The sequence below is a fragment of the Hesperophylax consimilis genome, chromosome 7, assembly GCF_061612785.1.
Source record: "Hesperophylax consimilis isolate HC1 chromosome 7, BYU_Hcon_1.0, whole genome shotgun sequence".
Lineage (NCBI taxonomy): Eukaryota > Metazoa > Arthropoda > Insecta > Trichoptera > Limnephilidae > Hesperophylax > Hesperophylax consimilis.
This window is the reverse complement of record NC_142842.1, coordinates 13,155,450-13,173,570: the sequence shown is the minus strand read 5'-3', so window position 1 is coordinate 13,173,570 and position 18,121 is coordinate 13,155,450. Positions and strand designations below refer to the sequence as shown.

General features: G+C 36.8%; 1 protein-coding gene across 1 annotated transcript in view; it reads right to left on the bottom strand.

Annotated features, from left to right (window-relative positions):
- Positions 1-18,121, bottom strand: part of LOC149422337 (GTP-binding protein Rhes) — a 205,888-nt gene that overhangs the window by 147,241 nt on the left and 40,526 nt on the right. The window contains exon 2 of the mRNA XM_089633733.1: positions 16,185-16,538. Within this exon, the coding sequence (XP_089489859.1) occupies positions 16,185-16,441 (257 nt within the window). The 5' untranslated portion in view covers positions 16,442-16,538. The remainder of the gene's footprint in view (positions 1-16,184; positions 16,539-18,121) is intronic.

Genomic DNA, 18,121 nt, shown 5'->3' with positions numbered 1-18,121 from the left:
TGCCAGACCCGGTCAAAGGCCTTGGATATGTCTAGTGCGACCGTTTGGGTCTCACCGTGACGTTCCAGGCACCGCCCCCAAACATGCGTCACATACGCGAGAAGATCACCGCACGAGCGGTTCCGCCGGAATCCGTATTGACGGTCGTTGATAATTTTGTTCTTCTCGAGGTATGTGAGCAGTTTGTCGTTGATCACACGTTCCATCACTTTGGACAGAACTGATGTGATCGCTATGGGACGGTAGTTGGCCGGGTTGGAGCGGTCACCTTTCTTGGGAATAGGGTGAATTACCGCTTTTTTCCAACCAGAGGGCACAGTGCCACACTTCAGGGACATTTTGAAGAGCTTTGTCAAAACTGGAACTATTTCCGCAGCACACCTCTGCAATACCAGGGCAGATATTCCATCAGGTCCACTAGCTTTGTTAACATCGAGCCCCCGTATGACGTGGAGTACATCCCGATGCCGGATCCTCAGCTTTTTCATATAGAAGCCGCAGTGAGGAACCGACGGCGGAACAGCACCCCCGTCGTCGAGGGTCGAGTTTTCCGCAAACATTTTCCCCAAAAGGTTTGCCTTTTCGATGGCGGTGTTTGCTAGTGAGCCGTCAGGTCTGGTAAGAGGTGGCAAACTGGGTTTGCAAAAATTTCGACCTATTGAGCCCGCAAGCGACCAGAATGCTCTGCTGCCATGCGGGCAGGCAGCCAGCTTTTTGCTGAATGTACAGCATCTGTAAACTCGTAATGTGGACGCTCTCCAGCAATCGGATCCAAAGATGAATGTACAACATCTGTAAACTCGTAATGTGGATGCTCTCCAGCAATCGGTTCCAAATTAGAACGTAAAACATCGGTAAACTCGTAATTTGGATGCTCTCCAACAATAGAATCCAAAATTGAATATACAGCATCTGTAAACTCGTAATGTGGATGCTCTCCAGCAATCGGTTCCAAATTAGAACGTAAAGCATCGGTAAACTCGTAATTTGGATGCTCTCCAACAAAAGAATCCAAAATTGAATGTACAGCATCTGTAAACTTTAATTTGGATGCTCTCCTGCAATGGGATCCAAAATTGAATGTACAGCATCTGTAAACTCGTAATGTGGATGCTCTCCAGCAATCGGTTCCAAATTAGAACGTAAAACATCGGTAAACTCGTAATTTGGATGCTCTCCAACAATAGAATCCAAAATTGAATATACAGCATCTGTAAACTCGTAATGTGGATGCTCTCCAGCAATCGGTTCCAAATTAGAACGTAAAGCATCGGTAAACTCGTAATTTGGATGCTCTCCAACAATAGAATCCGAAATTGAATGTACAGCATCTGTAAACTTTAATTTGGATGCTCTCCTGCAATGGGATCCAAAATTGAATGTACAGCATCTGTAAACTCGTGATGTGGATGCTCTCCAGCAATCGGTTCCTAATTAGAACGTAAAGCATCGGTAAACTCGTAATTTGGATGCTCTCCAACAAAAGAATCCAAATTTGAATGTACAGCATCGGAAAACTCGTAATTTGGATGCTCTCCAGCAATAGAATCCAAAATTGAATGAACAGCATCTGTAAACTCGTAATGTGGATGCTCTCCAGCAATCGGATCCAAAATTGAATGTACAACATCTGTAAACTCGTGATGTGGATGCTCTCCAGCAATCGGATCCAAATTTGAATGTACAGCATCGGTAAACTCGTAATTTGGATGCTCTCCAGCAATAGAATGCAAAATTGAATGTACAGCATCTGTAAACTCGTAATGTGGATGCGCTCCAGCAATCGGTTCCAAATTAGAACGTAAAGCATCGGTAAACTCGTAATTTGGATGCTCTCCAGCAATAGAATCCAAAATTAGAACGTAAAGAATCGGTAAACTCGTAATTTGGATGCTCTCCAACAATAGAATTCAAAATTGAATGTACAGCATCTGTAAACTCGTAATTTGGATGCTCTCCAGCAATCGGATCCAAATTTGAATGTACAGCATCTGTAAACTCGTGATGTGGATGCTCTCCAGCAATCGGATCCAAAATTAAATGTACAGCATCGTTAAACTCGTAATTTGGATGCTCTCCAGCAATAGAATCCAAAATTGAATGTACAGCATCTGTAAACTCGTAATGTTGTAATATTTCGCCTTTTCTCTAAATTTTTTTATTTGTTTAAAACAATATAAAATTTTCTTCTCTCTTGGCTATGACCGATATTTAATTTTTTCTCTAAGGCTTTGTATATGTGTTCGCAGGGATGGAAAATTCCTCCCCTACAACACATAAGCCTCCATGAAAATTGGACCCTTTTCTTTGATATCTACAGAAAGCTACTTATAGCTCTCTTGTACTATATATCTTTATAGACATATGTACTTAACTAATTAATACGTTATTTACGAACTTGAACGCAAATATTTCCGTATTTATATTGTAATTAAATTCCATCAAACGTTGTGTAATTTTTTTGATTTATGATATAGGATTTTAATTACCTTCATTTTTGTGGTAACCCCCTTGGTTCTGATCGAGGCGTCGAGTTTCACAATTTAATTGGTCTTTCCATTGCAAACCTAGACTTAAATGAATTCCCTGAATGAGCTAACTTTCCTTTTGTAATTATTCTGATTCCCTGCACCCTAACAAAGTCCTCGTTAAACGCTGATAAAAGATATTATACATGTTTATTCGGACAGGTAATTAAAAATAACTCAAATGGTTAATTGTTAGTAAATTTGATTTTGGTAAACTCTTGTGTCTGTTTGGCGCCACTCCTTTATGATTCTGCTGCTATAAGGTACATGTAAAGATTGATTTAGTAGGTTAATGTAATTAGTTAATTGCATATTTGACGAACTCGGAATAGCCCATTTGCTGGCATAATTTGGCTCCAAATCCTCCTGCAAGTAAACGAGATGATCGTGAGTCAACAAGAAATTCGCACAATCCTTTGACACGGCTCTTTGATTGATACCTAAGTTATCGCGTCCCAAAAAGCCTTCCACGTCATCATGCACTGCCTTCAAGTTTCCCCTCGAGTCCCGATACCCCCAAATTCCGACCCCTCCTTGGACTACAATTTACTTAGGGCGAACCGGTTTCGTCCTATATACAATCATATACTCACGGTTGGTGTGGGCTTACGGGTCGTGAATCCTCATTCCACGTTTAAAAGAAGATGCGAGAGTGGTCCAGAAGACCTAAAATGCAAGCTGTATGCAGGTCCGCATCCTCCAGTAAACAGTACATACGAATAAATATATGTATACATACAGTTGGGGAAAGGTTTATAACTCGCAATACGAGGCTATCTACCTCGCATTCCAAGCTCGGATCTCGCACGAAGAGTTCTGCGAAACTCTAGGATTGGTAACCGAATATATACGTACTAATAAGGTGATACTAATAAATACTAGTAAAATAAGATCTTATGATAGTTTGTTTTGGAGAGCTATCGAACTCCAGGCTTTTTGTTTGTTTGGTTTTGACGTTTTTATTTAAGAGAATCGTCATCTCTATTTGGTTTGGTTAATGGTCTTGTTGTAGGAGCGACCACTGCCTCCTGTTTGATGAACTGTATTTGTTTTAAATTTTACCTCCAGGTTTCAACATTAATTTTGTTCATCCTATCCCGTGATTTTCCAATTGTTTCAAGTAGTTGGTTGCCACATTAGAGAGTACTCGACTTTCAAATGTCTCAGGCAACTGATGGGGTTCTGTATGAGCACCCAATCAATAATATTCAAATGTTTCGTGTAATTTTTCGATATAATCCTACTAACCCGTGATTTTCCAATTGTTGATTGTGAATGATAAGTATTTGTAAGCACGCAGCTTCCAGCTGTTTCAGGTAACTAATAAAATCTATGCGACTATCTAATCAATGATATTTAAATGTTTCATGTAATTTTTCGATATAAATCTTGCTAACCCGTGATTTTCAATTGTTGTTTGTGAATGATAGGTATTTGTGAATACGCAAAAATCGCTGCACATTGTACAATGACATCCTGGTAATTATCCTTATAACCCTGACAAATTATCTAGTTATGGCCAAGGTCGTTTTCAAACTATGCAGTTGACTGACCCAATTCTTCAGTGTATGCTTTGTTTTATCAACAAATTGAACAATGTAAACATCTCATCTGACCCACTAACCCAGATGTGAGATTGTTTATTTTAAAATATCTCGCGCTCTCCTTGTGATTCAGTTTTGTTACCGTTTATTGTGCATAGTTAATTTAAATATTTTTAATTCCTTTATTGAAGTTAAACTATTTTTCATTTTCCGAATTTAGTAAATTTACTAGAGTTTAATTGAAGAATAAATATATATATATAAGTACATATATCTCGATTGTCAAAATATGTTAAATAAGTGTACATATATTAATAAATAAATATAAAATATATGATTGTACATAGTCTTGAATATTAATTAATACATATTTTCTTTTCAATAAAGTAGATATGTCCATAGGTAGGTATCTAAGACCGCTACCATTTCGATGTTCTGATTAAATGATAAATATATATATATATATATACATGGTACATACATTACTCATATATACCTTTTATATACAATATTTTACTTTACTTTTATATAGATAAATACACAATATATATATATATCAATGTGTAATTCCTTTTTGTTGTTTCACTTTAATATTCAATTGGCATACTTCCACTTCACAGCCCTTCTGTGTCTCCTGGGACCTGAAAATTATTTATAAAAGGAAAACTTACCCCAATCAAGGTATTTCCGGTTGGGTGTACACAACAACCTTGATGAAGAAATCCTACCTAATTAATTGTATTTTTCAACTTATTTCAAAATAAATCTTTTCGACTATTTATTCCTATATAATATTTTATTCTCGCTTGAATCATATAAATTAGCTGATATTTAATTTTTCTTCCGAACGAAATCCTAATCCAGAAAACCCGTTGATTTAATAACACCTTTCTAGTTTAGGCTTTTGAATGATAGCTGTTTCAAATACTTTTTTCGAAATGGTAGATTGATGTTTAGAATTCCGGTTAAAACGACAAACACTTTTAACACTGTCGCTATACGCACGATGGATTTTAATTGATCAATTTTTTTTATTCTAAATTTCTTTTTATTTATTTTTATAAGAAATTTTTTTCCGAATTGCGCAGACTTTTAATTATCTCGATTCTTAATAAATTAGTTTCTTTTCCGAACTATTACTTTTAGAACAAAGGTTTGAGCATTTGTTGTTATTTCTTTTCGAACTGTCTAGATTGTGTTTATTTTAAACTAAGACGTAAATATTTATTACTATTATTTTTATTTTTTAACCAAATTGATGTTAAATTATAATCTATTTTTAAATTTCAATTCACGAGCACATCCACTCTAGATGAACGACAACACTCTCAATCGAATTTTAATTTTCACTTTGAATGAAATAATTATTTTTAAATTTTGATTTAATTTTTTAATTCCGTAATCACTTTTTGCACTTCACTTAACACTTTTTAAACACTGAGTTTAAATAATATTTATTTTTCACTGTTTAACCAAATTAAACTGACTCAACAAAACTTCACTGATGGGATTTTCAAAGGAATTAAAACTGAATTTAAAATTTCTAACTTTTCACAAAACTTCCTAAGTCCAGGGACTTGTTCAGAATTTAAACTTAGACTTTTTCAAAATTTAACACTTAGATTATTTCACTAGAATTTTACCAATAGACGTAGTACTGCGACGTAAACTCCGTTTTCAAAATCTCGACTGACTTTCCCAAAACTGGTGTGTACCTTTATTTTATACCCTTCTCAGATTCCAAAAGACGTATCTGAATTTCCTCTGATGATCGATTCCATCTTTTACCAACTCGCAAATCCGAACATCCCTGCCATCAATATCGATTGTGCTTCCATAAGATGTTCTGCTTTCCGGCTCTGGGCGGTGGTCAATTTCCATCTCACAACTCTAAATCGATAGGGTCCGAATCGGGTAAGTCTGTGTTAATCGCCCAAGCTCCCTTTGTCCTCTGTCCATACAAAATGTAGTTAAAATCTCATGATTTTGCGTTCCTTTTTTTTTCTCAATTCGCGATAGGTCCGTCCTCAATAACATATATATAGATCCCAATTTTATGCATCTCGTGCGAAAATTGTTTAAATCCATGTTGAAGTCTTTACTACGCATTTTTGAATTTCGATTTGTCTAAATTCTACTTAATTTTATTGTCACTTATATGAGCTTTTCCATTTCCACCCGTACTTTCTCTTCTTTATGTCGCAGATTCGAATTTTCCCTTTTTCTTCGAATTTTATATTATTCGCGACGTTTTCTTCCACAAATTTCTTCTATATTCTTACGTTATTTCCCATAACTCTACAGCTACTTATTCTCCAAGTCGTATTTATTTATTTCACGGATAAATTTGAATTGTATCACTTTTCTCCACTTGGATTATTCTTTATCTCCGTTCTTTACCCTTTCTTTTATCTTTTCTCACTTTTCCCGATGTGTGTGGTCTCCAGGAAAATTTCATATTTCATTTATTATTAATTAATATATATTTTTCCACACTTCTATGGGAGATATACCTAATTTGACTCTGGGATATCTGTCACTTTTATTGCCTTACTTGATCTCCGCCCCATCTCCTATCTCTTACATACTAGATTTCACATATATTATACGTCTGGACATCTGTTTACGTTCCAAATTTTGGTACTAGACTCGTAAATTTTATTTAATTTCAAACCTATTAATTTTAATATCTTTTGCTTTAAATAAATATCTCATAAGCCCAACGTTAAAGTTAATCGCTTTTCTAATGGCTTATCACCTTAACGTAAATAAAAATCATGTTCAAATTTCGATTGTTTATCCTTCAAAATACACATGAGACCGTCAACCTTTTATCTTGTTTCGATCCCTCTGTAATCTTGTGTAGCTCCAATATCTATCTATCCTGATAATTATGTAAAATGTCTACTTTTCCTGAATCTAATCTATCGCTATATGTTTAGTTTTACTGTCTTCTTCTGATACTCAATTTTCATGTCCCTAGGACCTTTGTAGCAGTTCAAAATCTCTGTATTATCCTTCCATTCGGTCGCCGCACTTTTCTAAAATGTCTATTTTTTTTGCGAGATTTTCATTCAAAATTGATTTACCAATATGTCCGTTTCATCTTAAATTGATAACGATTAATTTCCATTGTTTCCAAAACTCTCACCTCTCTTTAGTACGATTTTTTCGAACTCGACACCCTACTTCTATCATAAATAATTGCACTACAGTTGAAAATTCCGCCAGTAACTTTCCTTCGCTTTTCCCGTCCTTTTTTATACTATCACGTTTATAATTTTTTTCATTGCATTTTCGTGTGTGTGTTTTTCCAACATGAAAACTTCAAAGCACTCGATTACCATTGGTTCGCTACCTCCTAAATTTCTCAGTTATTGTAAACATTCCCAGGAGTTTGTCACCTTGAAAGTCGATGCTTACCCTAAAGTGCGTTCACCTCTAATTTCTGTGAGAATCGAGACGTCGTTAATTATCTATTTTAATGTCGGGTCCATAGTTCATTCCTTTGTCTTTCGTAGACACACGCCCCTTTAATTAAATGTAAAGCATCGGTAAACTCATAATTTGGATGCCCTCCAGCAATCGGTTCCAAATTAGAATGTAAAGCATCGGTAAACTTTAATTTGGATGCTCTCCTGCAATGGGATCCAAAATTGAATGTACAGCATCTGTAAATTCGTAATGTGGATGCTCTCGAGCAATCTGTTCAAAATTAGAACGTAAAGCATCGGTAAACTCGTAATGTGGATGCTCTCTAGCAACCGGATCCAAAGTTAAATGTACAGCATATGTTAACTCGTAAGGTGGATGCTCTAAAGCAATCGGATCCAAATTAGAACGTCAAGCATCGGTAAATTCGTAATTTGGATGCTCTCCAACAATGGAATCCAAAGTTGAATGTACAGCATCTGTCAACTCGTAATGTGGATGCTCTCAGGCAATAGAAACCAAATAAGAACGTAAAGCATCGGTCAACTCGTAATTTGGATGCTCTCCAACAATGGGATCCAAGGTTGAATGAACAACATCGGTAAACTCGTAATGTGGATTCTTTCCAGCAATCAGATCCAAATTCGAACGTACAGCATCGGTAAACTCGTAATTTGGATACTCTCCAGCAATAGAATCCAAAATTTAATGTACAGCATCTGTAAACTCGTAATGTGGATGCTCTCCAGCAATCGGTTCCAAATTAGAACGTAAAGCATCGGTAAACTCGTAATTTGGATGCTCTCCAGCAATAGAATCGAAAATTGAATGTACAGCATCTGTAAACTCGTAATGTGGATGCTCTCCAGCAATCGGATCCAAAATTGAATGTACAACATCTGTAAACTCGTGATGTGGATGCTCTCCAGCAATCGGATCCAAATTTGAATGTACAGCATCGGTAAACTCGTAATTTGGTTGCTCTCCAGCAATAGAATCCAAAATTGAATGTACAACATCTGTAAACTCGTAATGTGGATGCTCTCCAGCAATCGGTTCCAAATAAGAACGTAAAACATCGGTAAACTCGTAATTTGGATGCTCTCCAACAATAGAATCCAAAATTGAATGTACAGCATCTGTAAACTCGTAATGTGGATGCTCTCCAGCAATCGGTTCCAAATTAGAAAGTAAAGCATCGGTAAACTCGTAATTTGGATGCTCTCCAGCAATAGAATCCAAAATTGAATGTACAGCATCTGTAAACTCGTGATGTGGATGCTCTCCAGCAATCGGATCCAAATTTGAATGTACAACATCGGTAAACTCGTAATTTGGATGCTCTCCAACAATATAATCCAAAATTGAATGTACAGCATCTGTAAACTCGTAATTTGGATGCTCTCCAGCAATAGAATCCAAAATTGAATGAACAGCATCTGTAAACTCGTGATGTGGATGCTCTCCAGCAATCGGATCCAAATTTGAATGTACAGCATCGGTAAACTCGTAATTTGGATGCTCTCCAGCAATAGAATCAAAAATTGAATGTACAGCATCTGTTAACTTTAATTTGGATGCTCTCCTGCAATGGGATCCAAAATTGAATGTGCAGCATCTGTAAACTCGTGATGTGGATGCTCTCCAGCAATCGGTTCCTAATTAGAACGTAAAGCATCGGTAAACTCGTAATTTGGATGCTCTCCAACAATAGAATCCAAAATTGAATGTACAGCATCTGTAAACTCGTAATTTGGATGCTCTCCAGCAATAGAATCCAAAATTGAATGTACAGCATCTGTAAACTCGTGATGTGGATGCTCTCCAGCAATCGGATCCAAATTTGAATGTACAGCATCGGTAAACTCGTAATTTGGATGCTCTCCAGCAATAGAATCCAAAATTGAATGTACAGCATCTGTAAACTTTAATTTGGATGCTCTCCTGCAATGGGATCCAAAATTGAATGTGCAGCATCTGTAAACTCGTGATGTGGATGCTCTCCAGCAATCGGTTCCTAATTAGAACGTAAAGCATCGGTAAACTCGTAATTTGGATGCTCTCCAGCAATAGAATCCAAAATTGAATGTACAACATCTGTAAACTCGTAATGTGGATGCTCTCCAGCAATCGGTTCCAAATTAGAACGTAAAAAATCGGTAAACTCGTAATTTGGATGCTTTCCAGCAATAGAATCCAAAATTGAATGTACAGCATCTGTAAACTCAAAATGTGGATGCTCTCCAGCAATCGGTTCCTAATTAGAACGTAAAGCATCGGTAAACTCGTAATTTGGATGCTCTCCAACAATAGAATCCAAATTTGAATGTACAGCATCTGTAAACTCGTAATGTGGATGCTCTCCAGCAATCGGTTCCAAATTAGAACGTAAAGCATCGGTAAACTCGTAATGTGGATGCTCTCCAGCAACCGGATCCAAAGTTAAATGTACAGCATATGTTAACTCGTAAGGTGGATGCTCTAAAGCAATCGGATCCAAATTAGAACGTCAAGCATCGGTAAATTCGTAATTTGGATGCTCTCCAACAATGGAATCCAAGGTTGAATGAACAACATCGGTAAACTCGTAATGTGGATTCTTTCCAGCAATCAGATCCAAATTCGAACGTACAGCATCGGTAAACTCGTAATTTGGATACTCTCCAGCAATAGAATCCAAAATTGAATGTACAGCATCTGTAAACTCATAATGTGGATGCTCTTCAGCAATCGGTTCCAAATTAGAACATAAAGCATCGGTAAACTCGTAATTTGGATGCTCTCCAGCAATAGAATCCAAAATTGAATGTACAGCATCTGTAAACTCGTAATGTGGATGCTCTCCAGCAATCGGATCCAAAATTGAATGTACAACATCTGTAAACTCGTGATGTGGATGCTCTCCAGCAATCGGATCCAAATTTGAATGTAAAGCATCGGTAAACTCGTAATTTGGATGCTCTCCAGCAATAGAATCCAAAATTGAATGTACAACATCTGTAAACTCGTAATGTGGATGCTCTCCAGCAATCGGTTCCAAATTAGAACGTAAAACATCGGTAAACTCGTAATTTGGATGCTCTCCAGCAATAGAATCCAAAATTGAATGTACAGCATCTGTAAACTCGTGATGTGGATGCTCTCCAGCAATCGGATCCAAATTTGAATGTACAGCATCGGTAAACTCGTAATTTGGATGCTCTCCAGCAATAGAATCCAAAATTGAATGTACAACATCTGTAAACTTGTAATGTGGATGCTCTCCAGCAATCGGTTCCAAATTAGAACGTAAAACATCGGTAAACTCGTAATTTGGATGCTCTCCAGCAATAGAATCCAAAATTGAATGTACAGCATCTGTAAACTCGTGATGTGGATGCTCTCCAGCAATCGGATCCAAATTTGAATGTACGGCATCGGTAAACTCGTAATTTGGATGCTCTCCAGCAATAGAATCCAAAATTGAATGCACAGCATCTGTAAACTCGTAATGTGGACGCTCTCCAGCATTCGGATCCAAAGATGAATGTACAACATCTGTAAACTCGTAATGTGGATGCTCTCCAGCAATCGGTTCCAAATTAGAACGTAAAGCATCAGTAAACTCGTAATTTAGATGCTCTCCAACAATAGAATCCAAATTTGAATGTACAGCATCGGTAAACTAGTAATTTGGATGCTCTCCAGCAATAGAATCCAAAATTGAATGTACAACATCTGTAAACTCGTAATGTGGATGCTCTCCAGCAATCGGTTCCAAATTAGAACGTAAAACATCGTTTAACTCGTAATTTGGATGCTCTCCAGCAATAGAATCCAAAATTGAATGTACAGCATCTGTAAACTCGTAATTTGGATGCTCTCCAACAATAGAATCCAAAATTGAATATACAGCATCTGTAAACTCGTAATGTGGATGCTCTCCAGCAATCGGTTCCAAATTAGAACGTAAAGCATCGGTAAACTCGTAATTTGGATGCTCTCCAACAATAGAATCCAAAATTGAATGTACAGCATCTGTAAACTCGTGATGTGGATGCTCTCCAGCAATCGGATCCAAATTTGAATGTACAGCATCGGTAAACTCGTAATTTGGATGCTCTCCAGCAATGGGATCCAAGGTTGAATAAACAGCATCGTTTAACACATAATGTGGATGTTTTCCAGCAATCGGATCCAAATTTGAACTTACAGCAGAGGTAAACTCTTAATGTGGATGCTCTCCAGCAATCGGATCCAAGTTTGAACGTACTGCATCGGTAAACTCGTAATTTGGATGCTCTCAAGCAATGGGATCCAAGGTTGAATGTACAGCATCGGTAAACTCGTAATGTAGATGCTCTCCAGCAATCGGATCCAAGTTTTAACGTACAGCATCGGTAAACTCGTAATTTGGATGCTCTCCAACAATGAAATCCAAAGTAAAATGTACAGCATCGGTAAACTCGTAATGTAGATGCTCTCCAGCAATCGGATCAAATTTTGAACGTACAGCAGGGGTAAACTCGTAATGTGGATGCTCTCCAGCAATCGGATCCAAATTTGAACGTAAAGCATCGGTAAACTCGTAATTTGGATGCTCTCCAACAATGGAATCCAAAGTTGAATGTACAGCATCTGTCAACTCGTAATGTGGATGCTCTCAGGCAATCGGATCCAAATAAGAACGTAAAACATCAGTCAACTCGTAATTTGGATGCTCTTTAACAATGGGATCCAAGGTTGAATGAACAGCGTCAGTAAACACATAATGTGGATGCTTTCCAGCAATCTGATCCAAGTTTGAACGTTCAGCATCGGTAAACTCGTAATTTGGATGCTCTCCAACAATGGATTCCAAATTTGAATGTACAGCATCTGTAAACTCGTAATGTGGATGCTCTCCAGCAATCGGATCCAAAGTTAAATGTACAGCATCGTTAAACTCGTAATGTGGATGCTCTTCAGCAATTGGATCCAAATTAGAACGTAAAGCATCGGTAAACTCGTAATTTGGATGCTCTCCAACAATGGGATCCAAGGTTGAATGAACAGCGTCAGTAAACACATAATGTGGATGCTTTCCAGCAATCGGATCCAAATTTGAACATACAGCAGGGGTAAACTCGTAATGTGGATGCTCTCCAGCAATCGTATCCATGTTTGAACGTACAGTAGGGGTAAACTCGTAATGTGGATGCTCTCCAGCAATAGGATCCAAATAAGAACGTCAAGCATCGGTAAACTCGTAATTTTGATGCTTTCAAGCAATGGGATCCAAGGTTGAATGTACAGCATCGGTAAACTCGTAATGTGGATGCCCTCCAGCATTGGTATCCATGTTTGAACGTACAGCAGGGGTAAACTAGTAATGTGGATGCTCTCCAGCAATCGGATCCAAATTTGAACGTACAGCATCGGTAAACTCGTATGGATGCTCTCCAACAATCTGATCCAAGGTTGAATGTACAACATCGGTAAACTCGTAATGTGGATGCTCTTCAGCAATGGGATCCAAGTTTGAACGTACAGCATCGGTAAACTCGTAATTTGGATGCTCTCCAGCAATGGGATCCAAGGTTGACTGTACAGCATCGGTATGCCCCGGTAAACTGGTAAAGTAGATGCTCTCCAACAATGCGATCAAAGGTTGCATTGTGCAACTTCGGCATGCTCCGGTAAACTGATAAAGCGGACGCTCTCCATCAAATGTTCTGCGTTGTGTGAATCTGTCAAATGTACATAGTGAAGTGTTCTCAAGTTCCCATTTATTAGCCCAGTCAATGAAGGTTTTGTGTCGGAACTAATTCCCCAGAAGCTGAATTTTTCACAGATGTTAGAAGACCTTTAGACATGTATTTTTACCAAAGTCCCTGACTTTACCCCTTGTGCTTCCTTCCCCACCCCCTCTTGAATATATTTTTCAAAGCCTTTCGGAATACGCTAATATCTCCTTAATGGTTTTATAAAATCAGATTATTTAAGTTACTGTGGCTGCAGAAAATCTGGATTTACCTGCTCTGCCATGTGCTACAACCGTAACGGATTATCATGTCTGAACACACCCCAGTATGACGAATAAATGGAAGACTCTCTTGACTAGAAAATTATTTGAATATTTGCCTAATTTTGTCATAGATAATATTGGTAAGTATATAATATAATTTACAAACCTCTTTGTCATTATAATATTTTTTGAGGTATATTTTAAGAAGCTTCTTTGAAAGTAAACCATTTTAGGTCTATGCACTATTTTAAGTGATTTTTTATTTCGGTATTTTATTGTTGATAGGTGCACATAATAAAACAAGTGAGAATTTCCACAAATGATTTTTTAGAACTTCGCCATAACATAAGGTCTGCAATATTTTAATGTTGTGAAAGGGTAGTCCCACGCTGTTGTAGGTTTTTTTGGCTTATTTCACATAACTTTATTTAAATAATAAGTAACAAACAATCATACAACATAATTTGACTGTTTAGCCAGACCGGGGCACGGTGGTTGGTGGATAATGAAAGCGCTTCATTAGGTAGGGGAAAATATTTATATTACCCCCCTCCCCTCCGAACTAAAACTGGTAAATAACAATAAAACTCTTCAACGTTAGACGAATTCGTTATAAAAAAAGCAAACACATGAATTAATCATTACTTCCCTTAGGTTTTAGTAATTTCTCGCTGGGCCGCGAACCGCTGCGCGTTCGAGCCGCCGCGCGCCGTGCTTCTTATTAACAGCCTACGTGCCTTATTATAAATTAAAACCCATCATTATACACATTATTTTATAGTTAAAAATATTGTCTACAAGTTTTGTTGATTAATATTTTTTCGTTAACAGGCTCAGAAAAAAGTTATGTGCAAATATATTCTGAAATGCTCTTTTAAAAACTGATATTTTTCCTTTACTAATAAATTGTAGAGATTGTATAGCTTTTCTCGCAAAAATGAAAGAGTACAATTTTTTAGAGTAACTAATTAGAAACTAAACAAAAAATAAATAATCTGATTTTATAAAACCATTAAGGAGATATTAGCGTATTCCGAAAGGCTTTGAAAAATATATTCAAGAGGGGGTGGGGAAGGAAGCACAAGGGGGAAAGTCGGGGACTTTTGTAAAAATACATGTCTAAAGGTCTTCTAACATCTGTGAAAAATTCAGCTTCCGGGGAATTAGTTCCGACATTGGGTCTCATTGACTGGGCTATATGTATCATGTACTCACATTGACTGTGACTGTGCCGACATTTCTAGCCGTTGCATTTCAAACACTGACTTATTATCTCATTTGTCAGTAACCCTAGTTACTAAAAATTTATATAAATTATGTTTGAAACACTTAATATAGGTTATTTGTTAATTGCTTACGACGTTTATACAGGACTAGATTCCACCAGAGAAAACATCTTCGCAGCATCAGTTACAGAGTATTTATAGGGGTAAACGAAAGGAAATCGTTGGACTGTAACGTTTTCACTATTTCTGACCAACTTGTTTTAACCGTACGACCCTAAATAAATTTCTTAATCATTTAACTTACTGCCCTTACTCACTTGCGTCATAATAATACCTAGAGCAATTATTTCTAGTGACTCATTCCACTTCAGTCGGGCTTGCATAAATAATGGGGAGATTAACCAAATAAGAAGATTGCCCCAATTATTTTTATATAATTTCGAAGAATTCAAACGTGCATTATCGATTCTCTCGTTTTCTTCAATAGAAAAAAGTAAAAGCTCTTCTCCAATTAATGGTGATGTCCTTTATACATTTTCATTATTAAACACTGTTTTCCTACATTGCTACGCTAAATTACTTATCCTTCTATATTTACAAGTGTTAATTTAAAATAAATAGTTAGCGGGTAAGTTCACTTTTCTCATTGCGATCATTTCTTTAAGTACCTACATCGATACAAGTCAAAAGGTCGTAAGCGAATAACGTGGAAAGCTCATGAAAAAATATGTTCATTGTTCTACACAGGTATTTCAATGGAAGATGCTCCGGGGAACTAGCCATATCAGCCCTTTTGGCACTGGTGCGTAGTCGCCAAACATGCCAAACGTGTGCCCAACATTGGTAACTCCCAATATTGGTGGACTCGTTGTCGCGTTGTGGAACGATTAGCTGGCCTCTGTGTCCCCTCTTTCCTACAACTTGGCTCTTTTCAAAACCCTAATCTCCTAAAAACGACCCCCCAAAAAGAATCCCCAAAGATGAAATAGACTTTGAAGGAAATTATTTTCCTTATGGTGAAAAAAGTTTTTTTTCCTGTCGTAAAAAAAGAAACATTTCTGTCTCTTGAAAAACTAATTATTTATCAACTGCTGATAAAAATATTGCTTATTTATTAAAAATCTCTTTACATTGTGCGTATTCCTGTTAAAAACGGTATTGCAGGCAATTAACGAATGCATTTATAACTATCCTGATAAATTTTAAGTAAAATACCAATGTTTTGTCACGATTTCCGAACCCGTATTCATATTTTATTTGCATTTCGTAGTGATAGATTATTAAGACAAACGCAAATGGACATGTTCCGATATTATTTTGAATTTAATATTTCAGGAGCTGGCTTGCAGTCCCGTTTTTAATAGGATTACCAAAAAATTCTGATAGGAGATTTTTAATAAATCAAATAATAGTCAAAAGGTATCTGCATTAAATTCTCAAAAAAAAATTGGGAGCGTATTTAGCTTACCCGAGCATCACAAGTCTGAAGCAGTTCTTGGGCGGCGGTTGCGAGTCGTCGCACGAGCCTGTGGGTGGCGGAGTGGGCGGCGCGATGGCCTCCTGCGCGGCTGCGTCAAGGTCCTGCCCGCCTCGCCGGCACAGCCACCCCGCGCACTTGTCCAGACGCACGCCGCACTCGGCCGCCGCGAACTGACACTTCTTGGTCTGCTGCCGCAACTTGGGCGAGGGAGTGCCGTGGCCTTGCATGCCGCTTGGCCCACTCATCACTGCGAGCTTTTGCGGCCTATCTTATCATTTGTATAACACACTATTCACTGATTTCACACTACACTACAAATCGCTTTGAAAGTTCGGCCAGAATCTGAAACAAACATTTTGGTTAAAGAAAAACATAAGACTAACAAATCTTAACGAAACATGAAACAGAAGAAGACACGAAAAATAAAAAATAAAAATTACGAATTCAACTGGGAATCGAACCCAGAATCTCTGTCATACCGGGAAAACTTATTTATCCACTCGACCATTGGGACCTAATTATTATGGTGGCCGGATAAATCATCACAATGATAATTCATCACATCTTCAAAAAGTTATATACCTACCTAAAGTCATTGAAAGTGATGAAACAAAAACTTTATTAACTGGGTTAAGTAGGTTCAGTTAGGTTAGGTTAGGTTAGGTTAGGTTAGGTTAGGTTAGGTTGGGTTAGGTTAGGTTTCGATTAAAAAAAAAATTCATCGTTTCTAATGACTTTATATCACTTTTTAAAAGTGTGTTGAATTGTCACTATGTTGAGTTATCATGGAACCAATTATTATACGTCGTTCCTGTCGATCTCATATTTCAAAATCAGAACAAACAATCTTGCAACAAATTTTTCGCGCACTTTTGGCAGCTCTTAATGATCACAAAGTTCTAAAGAATTAGTTTGTAACCTAGAAAGTGTCTCGGATAAACATATCCGATTTTTATTTATTACATATGACGTATGATAATTAGGTCCCAATGATCGATCCTAGGTTCGATTCCCAATTGAGACGGTATTATTTTTATTTTCTGTGTGTTTTTCTGTTTCATGTTTGGTTTGGATTTGATATCTTCTTATTCAATTTTATATTACATTGATGGACATAACCTTCAAAAGTTAAAGAAAAGTGTCTCCAATAAAAAATATAAATGATATTCTTCTGTTATTGTATATATAAAAATCATTTTAAATATTTTCTTCAAAAACTGCAAACTCATTTAGTGGCACCATTTTAATTATAGATGATCATCACCTGGTTTTAACCACAACAATAAAAGTGGTAAAAACTTACAAAGTTACATGGCATTGTCTTAGTATCATATTAAATTCTATGGTGAGGTGGGCTAGGCTTTCAGTGGAGGGTTTTGGTAATTTCTGTGGTGTTTAGAGTATATATGAATAAGTTCTTAATCTAATATTTTCTTTAAGAAGGTAATTTCATAATCTTGTTTACGCGAGTGCTACCAAACCCATGGTGATTTCTCATTATTTATTCTTGTGAGAAAGTTACAAAATAATTCATTTATAAACGCGTTACACATGAGAACGGGTCGTTTCCACGACTGGTTCTTGAGTTCAATAGCTCGGCTGTGGAACGAGTTGTCGGCCTGTGTGTTTTCTTTCTCCTATTACAGTCATTGTTCACTCTATTCTCTCCTCAAATAATTTTATGAATAAGTTCTTAGAAACGATTAAATTGATGTTCGAGATCATTTGAAGCAAGGAAATATGTATTCTTTAAAATTTGGATTATTTATCCAGGAACCCAAATTACGCACTTTCAAATTGATTTGAAAACTATTTTAAGTATTGCTAATTTCATTATATCGTCACATTTTTTTAATTATCAAACAACATAGACTTGAATTTAGTTTATGTTGTTTATTTTGAAATGAATAATAATCGCCTTCTTG